At 38.2% G+C, this 13,261-nt stretch overlaps 1 protein-coding gene across 6 annotated transcripts in view; it reads left to right on the top strand.

Annotated features, from left to right (window-relative positions):
* RBMS3 (RNA binding motif single stranded interacting protein 3) overlaps positions 1-13,261 on the top strand; it is a 908,048-nt gene that overhangs the window by 744,063 nt on the left and 150,724 nt on the right. For all 6 annotated transcript variants that reach the window (XM_054019902.1, XM_054019901.1, XM_054019900.1 and 3 more), the window contains one exon: positions 3,686-3,765. In XM_054019902.1, the coding sequence (XP_053875877.1) occupies positions 3,686-3,765 (80 nt within the window). The remainder of the gene's footprint in view (positions 1-3,685; positions 3,766-13,261) is intronic.

Here is a 13,261-nt window from a genome sequence, read left to right as displayed (position 1 = left end):
AAGCCAGAATTTTTTAATGTGGGCAAAACAATGTATTTTTCCCTAATCTTGTTCTCGGGAACAGTTGAATTGGTTTGGCTGAAATTTTCCCTAATACAAATCCACCTGAGGCAGATACCCATCATGCAATATTTCAGCCCAAATGGTGACAGTTTGGTGAAGTTGTAAATAATTGAAAATAAAGTCTCATAATGGAGTAGTTATAATATTATTGTCCTATCTATTTCCTATATCGCCATACCACCCCAATGATTTTATAACCTTAAATATCTTACACAAAAGAAGAGTTGATACTTCACCACATACTACATATATATATTTGAAAATTATAATACACACATCTGTCCATAGGTGGGAGACGCAACCAAGATGTCTCAGGTGTTACTTAATGGCTAGAGGTCTAATTAACATATTTCTGGAGGGAAGGTCTACCTGCCACACACAGCTGTTCGGAAAGACTCGAGGGGATTCAGGTAGCATGGAGGAATAATGCATGCGGTTGTAGTTATTCAGCAGCACATCTGAATCGAACATGTAAAGGCGGCTTTGTCTATTATGCTGCCTTTTCAGGCCAAGTTGATAATGCTAGTGTCGGTTTCAAGTGAAGCGTGTGCCAGATTACAGATAGCTAGTGCTGGCATTTGAGAGCCGTTAATTGTGAAACTTGAGAAGAAAATGGGCGCATTCTTTCTAAGACAGCTATTCAGGAGATGGCCTTTTTATCCCAGAGCACTGTGGGTTTCACTTTTATTCCCTTCCCACATAAAATGCATGGAGTGCACTGAGGCTCTTTCACTTGGCAGCTCCTCTATTGCATTCTTTGCCGGGGCTGCTTTGGCTTGTTAAAATGTGCCCCGTGTATTCAAATGAAATTGTTACTGCTGTGTGGTGCAACATAACGTGGTTTGACACTAAGCGCCCGTAGCTACAGAAAACAGCCTTTTCTTGCATTTATGCTTTCAGAGACAAGAGTCTCTAAAGGCTTGCTGCAGACATTCGCTTAGTTAAATCTGAATGAAGCCAAAGTGAACAATCTAAGTTGCTGTCTTTGTGCTCGTGGAAACAGCCCATCCTACATGATATGGCAGTAAAAACTGAGCTACAAAAGACTGTCTCATGGTTAGAACCCAGAAGGGACAATTTTAATGGTTTCACCCAAAACAAATTAACAAAAAATTTTGTACTGCTTGGACTATTAATCAGCCTATTCTCTTTCTCAGTTTTTTTTCTAACTCTTGGCAAACTCCTATCAAAGGAGATAAGCCGACCCTCTCAGCGCTGGGTTAAGGCTCTAGAGAATATATACGCTCTGCAGAATGTTGTTCTTTCCCCCTTTACTAGTCTGTGGTAGGAGTTGTATAGGAATTCATTTAAGAAGGATCTTGACTTGTGAGAATGAAGTAATACTTAAGTCATTAGAGTCTCCTAGCTGGAAGTATCAGAGGGGTAGCCGTGTTAGTCTGGATCTGTAAAAGCAGCAAAGAGTCCTGTGGCACCTTATAGACTAACAGACGTATTGGAGCATGAGCTTTCGTGGGTGAATACCCACTTCTTCGGATGCACACCTAGATCAGAATCAAAATATGGAACGAGTATTGAATATAATCTTTCAAGGGAGCCCTCCTGAAAAAAAAAATCCGCAAAGTGATATCTGTAGTTTCTTTGCTGCCTAGTTATGAGTCGTCATTCCTGTCCCTCCTCCCCAAACATTTTAATTCCTATTGTGCAGCATGGGCAACTGTTCTCAGTATCAGTTAGCCTGCTGAGGGGTCTGGTTAAGTCTTGTAAAATGGCTTGTACATTTCTTAAAGTGATATAAACTCGGCCCAGGATTTGGCTCATACCTTTGTATTCTTTATAATCACTTCAGTCCTATAGGTGCTTATTTATTATTACTGCTGCAGACCTATGGATGTCTTAGAACTATGATTCACAATTATATGATTGTATATATATCATATATAAAATGATGAGTCATTTCACCAGGACAAGATCATGTGCAGTAATGTCTGTCTCCCTCCAGGGCTTGGACTCATGTAATTTACAAGTACAAATTGCTGTTGGTTTTGTTTTATAATCAATTTTCCATAATTTATTTACTCTGTAATAATGAAATCATAGAAATGTTCTCAATGAAAGCTTCTCAAGTCCAGGCCGCTATGCTTAGGCAGTCCCATGTATACCTAGATTATCACTGACAGCAGGTTATCTAACCGCTTCTTAAAAACGTCCAGTGATGCTGATTCCACAACTTCCCTTGAAAGCCTGTTCCAGTGTTTAATTATCCTTATAGTTAGAAAGTTTCTCCTAATATCTAACCTAAATCTCCCTTGCTGCAATCGTTTCTTGTTCTGCCTTCAGTAGATATTGACAGCAGTTGATCACCATCCTCTTTATAACAGCCCTAAAATATTTAAAGACTTTTATCAGCCCCCCTTTAGTCTTCTTTTCTCATGACTGAACATACCCAGTTTTTTAAATCTTTCCTCAGAGGTCAAAAAGCAACAGAAAGTCCTGTGGCACCTTTAAGACTAACAGATGTATTGGAGCATAAGCTGCATGCATCTGATGAAGTGGGTATTCACCCATGAAAGCTTATGCGCCAATACATCTGTTAGTCTTAAAGGTGCCACAGGACTCTCTGTTGTTTTTTACAGATCCAGACTAACACGGCTACCCCTCTGATACTTGACCTCATAGGTCAGTTTCTCTAAAACTTGTAACATTTTTGTTGCTCTCCTCTGGACTCTCTCCCCTTTTGTCCACATCTTTCCTAAAGTGTACCTCCTGAAACTGGACACAATACTCCAGTTGAGGTCTCAGCAGAGCCAAGTAGTGTGGGACAGTTAAACTCCTGTTAGTACATCCCAGAATAATATTACCCTTTTTTGCAAATGTCTGCAATTGTTGGCTTATATTCAATTTGTGATCCACTCTAACCCCAAGATCCTTTTCTGTTGTACTATGGCTTAGCCAGTTATTTCTCATTGTGTAATTGTGCATTTGATTTTTTTGCTTGTTCTTCAATTTATCCAGGTCATTTTGAATTTTAATTCTTTCCTTCAGAATACTTGCAACCCATCCCAGCTTGGTGCCATCTGCAGATTTTATAAGCATGTTCTCCACCCCATTATCCAAGTCATTAATGAAAACCTTGAATAGTACCACATACATGATAGACCCACTAGTTTCTTCCTTCCCATTTGGCAGCAAACCATTAACTACTCTTTGAGTAGTTTAAAAAAAATTGTGCACTCACTTTATAATCCTGAATTATTGTCATTTTACCCCTTCAGTTTTAGCTTAGATCCTGTATCTTTTGCACATTCTTTGGGGGCATTTTGGGTGCATCAGAAATTTGGAATCAGGTCCTGAGTTTTTTTCAAGAAACATTTGACATGTCCTTGTTTGAAATGCTCCCTAAGACTCAAAAGCAAGCTGTTCACTGCCACGGTTCCAGCCTGCATGCAGCCAGGAAAAATGCTGCAATGCTTGATAGTGGCAAGTTCTCCTTGCTAGCTAACACCATATTGTAATGAACGGCTCCACCTGCATCTCTGCAGAATTCAGCAAGAGCAGCTTTTGAGATTTCTCTCGACATCTGTGTCGGGCCTTCCTTTGCTGACTGCACACTTTCATAAAACTCTAATAATAATTGCTTCCCCCTCCCCCTTTTCTTTTCCAGAATGGAGTCTACAGAAAAATGTGAAGTAGTAATTCAACATTTTAATGGCAAATATTTAAAAACTCCACCTGGTGTACCAGGTAAGTGTTTCCATTTCTTCTTCACTAAAATAACATCAACATTCCTGAGGCATATTAGCCGTTTTAGATTATAGGAATGCTGGAGTACATGCTGAGAGTTGCAATATTATAGGTTTGCTGTTGTGTCTCCCCATCTAAGCAAACACACATCGTTTATTATGAGCAGTGATCATTGTTTGTTTATTTTTGTTGTTACCCTCCAATCCAATTTACAATGTTGGCCCTGCCCTCGTTAGTACTATTCGAACATTTATGTATGACAAAAAAGAAGTGTAAATAATCTCTGCAATAATTTTTCCTGTATACATTTTCCATTTTTATTGTATGGATTTTGTTTGAATTTCTCAATCGGGGCAAAATCCAGATAGATAAATAGTAGTGGTGTTATAATGTTAGTTTAAAAAAAAAAAACAAGAACAACAAAGGCTGAACTGATATTTCTGTGCTTACTGAGATTAAAGTGATAGGGGTTTCTAAACCTCTTAGCATTTTTGTTCTCCTCTGGACTCTCTCCAGTTTGTCCACATCTATCTTAAATTGTGCTGCTTGCAACTGGACACACTACTGCAACAGAGGCCCCACCAGTACCAGATAGAGCAGAGCAACTACCTCCTTTGTCCTACAGACAACACTCTGTTAATACATTCAAGAATACCTCAATACCACACTTCTTTCTGATTTATTTCCCGCCCCCCTAGTTTGTTTTACTTTCCACATTTGACAACACTTTGGGTGAAATCCTAACCTTACTGCAATCAGTGGAAAAACCCCCATTGACTTCAATGGGGCAGGATTTCAATCTTTGTGCTTAGTCAATTTCGCTATGGTCAGTTTCTCCTGTGGCTTGTCTGATTCTCTCTTAGAAGAGTGGAGACTAAAACCTAGGAATACAACAATTGGTAGAGGATCTCAAGAGTATTTGTAATATCTGCAGCTACTATAGATTAATTCATTTAAAGTTGCCTATATTTTTGTATTTGTCACTGTCTCCTTAATAACTTCAGCTTTTAGGGTATCTATATAATACATGCTTTTTGTACTTATCTTTTGTTCTTGCAGTGACTCAATTAAATCTCATCATTTTCTGTTAGAGGCAGAAAATTTAGCATCATCATATGTTTTCAGTAGCATGTACATGCCACACATAAGGCTCTGACAATGGGCCTCATATGCCTCACTGGCAGCACATATGGGAGGTAAAGGAGTGACAGTGTTCTCAGTAAGAATTCCACTGGTGCAGAAGCCACATAAAGGTGGCATATATGGCTCCACATTGTCTCTCTCTTCTCAGCTCCCAAGGGTGGCAGATGGGGAGCGGATGATGGGAGAGCAAGTGGTCATAACACTTTGCAGGCCATGCCATCCCCTGAAGCAGGCGGAATCAGGGGTGATTCAAAGGTTCTCAAAGCCACTTTTCCAATACTACCTGCTCCTGCACTGTGCTTCCCCTGATTTTATTTCTGGGTTTTCTAGCTACTTTCCTATTCAAAATGTTTTAAGGATAAATACAAAAAGGTACTGACTTCAGGGTTTGCCTTAGGGGGGTGAATATTTGCTTTTGATAAATTAAGGATGTTGATGATGACGACAATGTGGAAAAAGAAACTGAGAGCTGAAGACATATAGTAGGTGCTTAACCATTCAGCTGTGGATGTTTTAAATAACTACTCATTCATCACTAGCCTGCATAGCAATGTATAAATTGTTATGGCTTGATTTTGCTGATTTCATTTAGATATATTTGTCCAAGGAATATAGTCAAGTTGGAAATAATATATAATGTATGTGGGTTATATATACATTCAGACGTGTATATACACAATATATATATGAAAGATGATGGCATTAAGCTATGTATTAATAATTTCCATCATAGCATTGTCAGATACTTCATTCATATCTGCTTTTCTTCAGAGCCAGAATGACCATATTGCAGGAGTGATCAAAATGAATCTTATAGGCCTAATTAGGCCTACAGTTATGCAGTTTGGTTGACAGTTACCCTCATTTTTAATGAAAAATTGCAGCGTGCAAAAACTACATGTCTTATCATGGAATGATACATCTTGGTCAATATGGCCTCTGCTCAGATCAAGAGGGAGCACAGTATGCTGGAACCTGTAATCTCCATGGGCTACACTTACATTTCATTGCTTTCCTGCCAATTGATAGCACATTAAAGACCCTTGCCAGTCAGTTTCCTTTTGGGAGAAACCAGTGATATGGAATCTTAGAGGGTTTTTTCATTTTTATACCATATATGCTAGTCCTTGAACAGAGGTGGTCACAAACAGCATGCAGGCAATCCTTTCTTTCAGGAATCTCAGCCAAAACCCAATGCTCATATTTCAGGAGCAACTCTGCCCCCAAAGTTGATTCTTGCATAAAAAACCTCTATATCACAAAACTAGCAACAATGCAGCATTTCTTCAAAGACTAAGTAGTGCTAGCACAGTACACAAATGAACTGTGACAGCACTACCTTGTGACTTCCTCCATACCAACATTAACAATAAATATGCAAACTATGTTATGCAAATTAGGCACAGCTGTCTGGATCCTAGCTTGTTGTCAGTATTATCATCTATTGGGCAGTTTAGAAATCACTCTCATAGTTACTCTTCTGAGTCTGAGTGCTTGACAACACTGTTTCTTAGCTCCCAGTTCTGCAAAGACTTACACAATATGAGTAGCCCCACCATACTTTCTGGGACTACTCAGAGTATGTGAAAGTAACCTCGTGGGAAACTCTTTGCAGGATCAATGTAGTTTTCTAATGAGTTTTCTTGTTTTGAGATGTTTCTTACTGTTTACTACCATTAAACTCTTTCTTATACATTGCGTGTTTCCTTACACGTTTTGGAAAACAAACAATATGCTAATTAAAATACAGTTAACTGCACAATTACTGTATACAGTAATTGAACGATGTGATGTTCATATGAATTATAGTAAAATCACCTCCATGCACAAGTATGTAACTTCTAACACAGGCTATAATATTCCATTTTATGGACTTCTCTCCTTGGAGTATTTGCTGACAGTTTTTCTGATCCAACTGATGTAGGTAATCTGTTTGAAACATGGCATATGATAGATTTGTGCTGAATCACATTAGGGGCAAAGAAATATATACAAAGGCCTTACTTTTGCCATTTCTTCCTGTACGCATATAGTGGGTTGCAATACAACCCTATCTAATATCATAGCTACACCCGATGGAAGCATTAGGAATAGCAAGGACTCTGTTAGTGCAGGGTTTCAGTCATTATAACCCCACACACTCTATAGGCAAGTTTCAGAGTTAGTCAAGACCAGCTCACACATAGGAAAATTAGATTTAACTACAACATTCTTAATTAATTTAACCCTATGCCTGTATTTCTTCTATTAGTAACTCTTTCTGCTTGATAGAACATTTAAATGATGCTACTGATAAGTTTCCACATTTAAACAATGGTAAATTTTGCATTGCTTTGTTGAGCCAAAAAGAGCTGTATAATAGAAGGTGAAAGTTAGAGACAAAGATATTTTTCTTTATTTTTAGTAGTCATTAATTTAGATGTCGAACAGGAACAAAAATGGGATATACAAAGCAATAAAAGTGGGACATACAACAAAATAGGAATCTTGATGAGATAGCATATTTATCTGTATTTCAAGCTGATAAAGTGGAATTGGATTTAAATTATCATGACTTGTTCTGGTTGTTCAGCTACAGTATATGAATCAAATCTTATTTTCCAAAAGAGAATTCCCATTTGAGAGAATTGTTTAATGTGCTTTCTCCTTGTTTATCCTGATCAGTGGTCACTTGGTTGCAGCGGGTCAGATAGGAAGTGATTTCTCCAATGTTTTAAGAGTTCTCATCTGAGTACCGTTCAATTCCAGGTAAAGAATATTACAATTTATGGAAGAGCCAGTTAGAGTCGTGAATAATTGGACTAATTTCACTATGCACTAGACCACCTAGAAGCATTCACTTGATCCTTGTAAGATGGAGATTTGTATCTGCAAACACAGTTGATTTGGAATGATCAGTTTCATCGATTCACATAGAGTGAACATTTCAGCATAATTTTCAAAGCAAGGTGCTCCCATGATCTATATTTTAAAGTCAGTTCTGCTGTATTCATTATTACAGTTCTTAAGAGCTCACAGAACAAGTATGATCTTTTGAATTAGGAAGATATACATTTTTCCTTTCCTTGCCAGTAATATTAGTTTACTTTTTACTTACTGCTAAAAAGGTTTAGTCCAAGTTTCTTCGTATTCACATAGTTTCTCATCGCTGCTTCTAGTCAATTTATACGTCCCTGTGATAAACCTGTATTTAAGCCTCTCGGTAAAGATAGAAGCATGTTGCTTTATCCTCCCCCTAGCAATTGCTTATCTTCCTGCATGGAGACGCAAGGAGAATCAAATCTCCTAGTGTACTTGGAAAATCACAATCAGAGTTTGAAAATTATCCTTCCAGCAACACAGTCATTGGCATACAAGGAAAATCAGCTCTAGTTATTGTGGTGACCTCTTTATGAATTTCAGTTAAAAAAAAAATGAGGAACCTGATAACGTTAGCAGAGGTATGTCTCCATGTCTGTTGTTAAACGCAACTGCTCAAACAGTCATCTGATTGCTAGAAAAAATTAGCCTATCTGGTTAGGGCTAAATGCAGTTGATTCAGAATTTTCAATTGGATTCCTAGCAGCTTAACAGAGATGGCACAGAACTAAGCAAATCTCATGTGTTGGACAACATCTCCTCTACCTCAGATTCCCTTTATTTCATCTTCTAGTTATCCATAAGCTTTTAATTAATATCTCATGGGTTGTTAATCCTTTTTAATACCCTCGCAGAGGTGTGTCTGATCTGTTCACTTTTGAATACAGTGCACTCCCAACCTGTAAGTTGCCTTGGCATATGAGGTTTCATAACTTTACCAGAAGGAAAAAAAGGTTTCATATATAAGACCCAACTTCTGTGCAACTCTTGTAAAGTAAGGAATGATCCGTTTCAACAAAGCTAGGAATAGACCAGTGTCAATCATTTAAGTGTTTGGGCCACCAGTACAGGAGGAAGGTGTAAAGTACCATGTCCCCACAAAGAACAAGCAGACAGGGTGCCATGAATGGCACATGTCTTATATGTATTCAGTGCTATGTCTATGTTAGTAAATCATTCTTGCAAAGGGTGCTGCTCTGTCTGACCCTTTAGTGTCTTTCCAATCCAAAGGGACTTTCTCAACTAATAAAAATGTTGTGATGTTGAGCCTTAGATATTCAGTGCAAGACAATTAACTACTGCAGAAATAATTAGTTAATATCTTTATACTTCTTCCAGACTGAGAAAAAAAACTGCAAACTCCCTGTACTTGACAGGGTTAACATGAATTCCATCAGCACCCACAACACCTTGGATTATTTGATCTTCCATCCTGTCCAGTAGCTTGGCAGTAAGGCAAAAAGTTTGGTGTTGGCTCGTTTTGTAGGAATTGAATTGTCCAGGACCTAGTGGACATTACAAAGATTGCCACTCCAGCTGGTGCTTCGTGTGTACAGCTTTGTGGCAGGCTTGGCAGGAGTCAAGAAATGAATGAGTAAGGGAACAAATTTACGTGCTCAATGAAGATGTGACTTTACAAGAGCAGACTGGAGCCATGCTTGTGGTGTGGGGTAGTTTGCACAGTTGCTGTCTCTCTCTCTCTCTCTCTTTTTTTTTAACAGCTGTTAATCATATTTCACTTTACAAAACAGCTACATTTTCCATCAGCAAGGAAATGACAAGTTTGGGTACAGCTTTTAGGGGGAGATTTTCAAAGGCACAAAGGACTGTTACATGTCCTGCTCCCAATTCCCTTTGCACCTCTGAAAATGTACCCCATAGTCATTGGGCTTGTGCACACAGTGCTTAAATCTGCACCAGAAGTGTGTAAATTTTAGTCCTCACCAGTATGTCATGAAATAATTGGCCTACATGGACTCTACTGGCATGCACTAAAACTTCCCTGGTGTGCACTGAGATAGTACAGTTTGAAATGGGAATAGATGGATGTGTGCTAGTCAGGGCTGGCTCCAGGTTTTTGCCGCCCCAAGCAAAAAAAAAAAAAAAAAAAGCCAGAGTGCCGCCCCTTGAGAAGTGCCGCCCCAAGCACATGCTTGGAACGTTGATGCCTAGAGCCGGCCCTGGTGCTAGGGAACTTCTAGTGCGTGCCAGCCTCATCCATATGGGCACTAGTGCAAACTAAAATGTATATCCCACACATCCCCATCCCCGGTGCAGTCACAAGCACCATGTAGAGAAGCCTCTTAACTCTTTTTTTGAACACGTTCAAGGGCCAAGTCACTTTTATAACTTTTATAACTCTGTGAACTTTGCTTTTTGTTTTGTTTTGTGGAGGAAGCTGTCCTGAGTCCAGTGACTATCCCCTACAACTGCCTCCATTTTGGTACATCACAAAGTTTTGTAGTAGTTACAGTACTTCCTTAGTTTCATTTTCCTTGCAAATATTTAGGGTCATTAAAACTTTAATGTGGACTGAGTAGCATAGTCTACAGAACTTGCTCTGGAAAAACCCATTAAATATGAAACGATATTCATGAAAGTGGTGGAACACTGGAGGAGATCCCACATCCTGGTTCTCCCTCTTTGAAACAATGTAAACTACCAATTACTGTTATTACTAAATTAAATAAAAGACTACATTGATAGAAGAAGAAGAAAAAAAAATAACTATTGTCGTTTTCGTAGCACCTCTATTCAACTAAACCAGCATTAGTGCCAGATTATCTACTTCCTTTTTTAACCTAGGCATAAATTGTCCTAAGTATTCAATAGCTTTATATACCCCATCTTTAATAATATTCACATTCTTTTGCTTTTTGACCACAAGGTCTTTGCTTCAAGTTCTAAACGGTAGTTATTGACCAGGATTCTCTCCATCTTCTTTAATGCTCAGTTGTTGCTTTTCTTGTTGAGGTTAGAAACCTCTCCTGTGTTCCACTCCTGTGTCAGTTTGAATATTTGTCTCTGGTCAACTCATGGCTTCTTGAACCCTAAGAATAAACTTAATTTCTTTCATCTTTGTTCTGAAGAAGTAGTCTTAGCATGTGGAACCACACATGTAAGAACAATCTCTTTCCTAAGGATGAGTGAATAAAACAGAACACAATATTCTAGTTGAAGGCTAGCAAGTGAATTGTGCAGTAGCAATATCACTTCTTTTCCTTTTCCTCTCCCTCAGTGAATGGACAACAGTGTCTTGTTTGCTTTTATTGGTATTGTAACTATTCTGAGTTAATGGACTTAAGATAACCTTCAATAACCCTTTCTTTTTCAGTTTGCTGCTTAATTTTAATTTAATTGTGTCTCTTTGTATATGTGAATAACACATTGCATTTTTTAAAAAGAACTATTCCCTTGAGGAGTTCAGCCCACTTGACAACGTTAGGTAAATATAACTAACAACACCCTGACATGGAATATGATGACAAGAGGGTTGTGACTTGCCTCAAGTCACATAGCAAATCAGCAGTCCAGTTGGGAACAGCATCCAGTTTCCTGACTCCCATTACTATGCCTCGTCCATCAGACTACTCTATGAATGGTGGTGCATCTGTGCTCTGAACTGACGTATACCCTGCAGACTTATATAATGGGCAATAAGAGTTCAATTAGAGCCCTCTAGATATATAATACAGCAGCAGCGCAAAGCAACCAGAACACAGGCCAACGATTGAACGTATAGTTTGGTTTACAATTAGTTTGTAAAAATTTGCTGAGTGCTCTGAGTTCTCTGAATGAGATCTTAGATTGTAAGTGGCAGGGTCCATGTTTGTACGGTACCTAGCACAATGAGGTTCTAGTCCATAACTAGTACTCATAGGTACTACAATAATACAAATAAATAATTTTAGTAACATTAATATTATTGTGGACTTTTTAAACAAAGTTGTTACAATTTCCACTTTGCTGTCCTCAGGAATGATCTGTAGTCCAAAACCAAAATAATTCCGTCCTTTTTTATACTCATTTCCTTTAACACGTATAATCATAAGATGATCTGAATTTGTTACTTTGTCTACCTTCCAAGCATTTGTTTTTTTGCAAACAGTTCCATTGTTATCTGCTGAGTACAGTGTATAAATCTTCCCCTATTGTATCAGAAAATATGATCCCTGTAAAGACAGTTGCAGAATAACTGTTTAACAAATTTTCCATTTCCTTATCCACTCTCTGAAATTCCCTACTGTCATTTTTATCTTTTACTTTCTATGCATTATGAATATATGTGCAGAACTCTTTGTTGTTAGCAGAAATTTCTTTTTCATCTTGAGCCCTTTAAACATCCTTTTACCTGTCTGCAGTCTGCGATATTTGTATAGATCTCACAATTCTTGTTTTTGTCAGATGGTTTATAATTTTTAATTCTTTCTACTTATCTTTTATAGTAAACCTTTCAATCTCACATAACTACAGTGGCCTCATGTGACGCCTGGCTAGAAAGGGTTAAACAGCCTGCAAAATAAACAACCCTCAAAAGACATGTGGAGGGATAATGTTTGTGTATTTACATATGCATGAGTAGGGTCAATGATGCAATCAACAGTCCCTGTCTATGCTGTATTCTGATCATTCAGAGGTCAAAAGAACATCCTAGCATTTAAATGAATTGTAAAGATGGGCTATCTCTGTATGCATCTCTCTTTGAAATGTATAGCAAATAATCTGTGAATGGTGGAGGAAGAAGCAAATTGCCTTATGTTAATGCCTATAGCCAAGTACCGGTGATGGACCTCCTTAAAAGTCATCCTAATTACCTTTGGAATTCCAACTTGTCAAAATACATGAAATTGTATAAAATTGGGTTCTGATTCTGTCATCTCAGATCTGCTTAGGCTTCATCAGGGGCAGTTTGAGTCGCAAGACTGACGTCCCAGTTATGCTGGTGCGCCCTGAATATGATATTTGGACATTGGACTATAACCTATGAACTATTTCTAAAAGAACTCTTTGCAACTACAAAGCTCACCATCTCTGCTATGAATCTGAATCTTAAGAATTGAACTCCTGTATGTATATTGATCTTTTAACCATACTCTCTCTCTTTTGTTTAATAAATTTTAGTTTAGTTAATAAGAATTGGCTGTAGCATGTATTTGGGTAAGATCTGAAACATTCATTAACCTGGGAGGTAATGTGTCCGATCCTTTGGGATTGGTAGAACCTTTTCTTTTATATGATGAAATAAGATTTACAGACATGGGTACCTGGATGGAGGCCTGAGGCTGGATCACTTTAAGGGAACTGTGTTGTTTGGACTTCTGAGTAACCAGTAAGGTAATAGAGAAGCTGTTTTATGCTGGCTTGGTAAATCTAAGTATTGGAATATCCACCAGTTTTTTGGGGATTGTCTGTCCCATTTTTGCAGTTCACCCTAATTGAGTGACCACAGCTGGCTCCCCACTAGGACCCCCATCACACCTCAGTTGCCTTTTCT

Source organism: Malaclemys terrapin, chromosome 2, assembly GCF_027887155.1.
Source record: "Malaclemys terrapin pileata isolate rMalTer1 chromosome 2, rMalTer1.hap1, whole genome shotgun sequence".
In the NCBI taxonomy this organism is placed as follows: Eukaryota; Metazoa; Chordata; order Testudines; family Emydidae; genus Malaclemys; species Malaclemys terrapin.
This window is presented reverse-complemented; position numbering and strand designations above follow the sequence as displayed.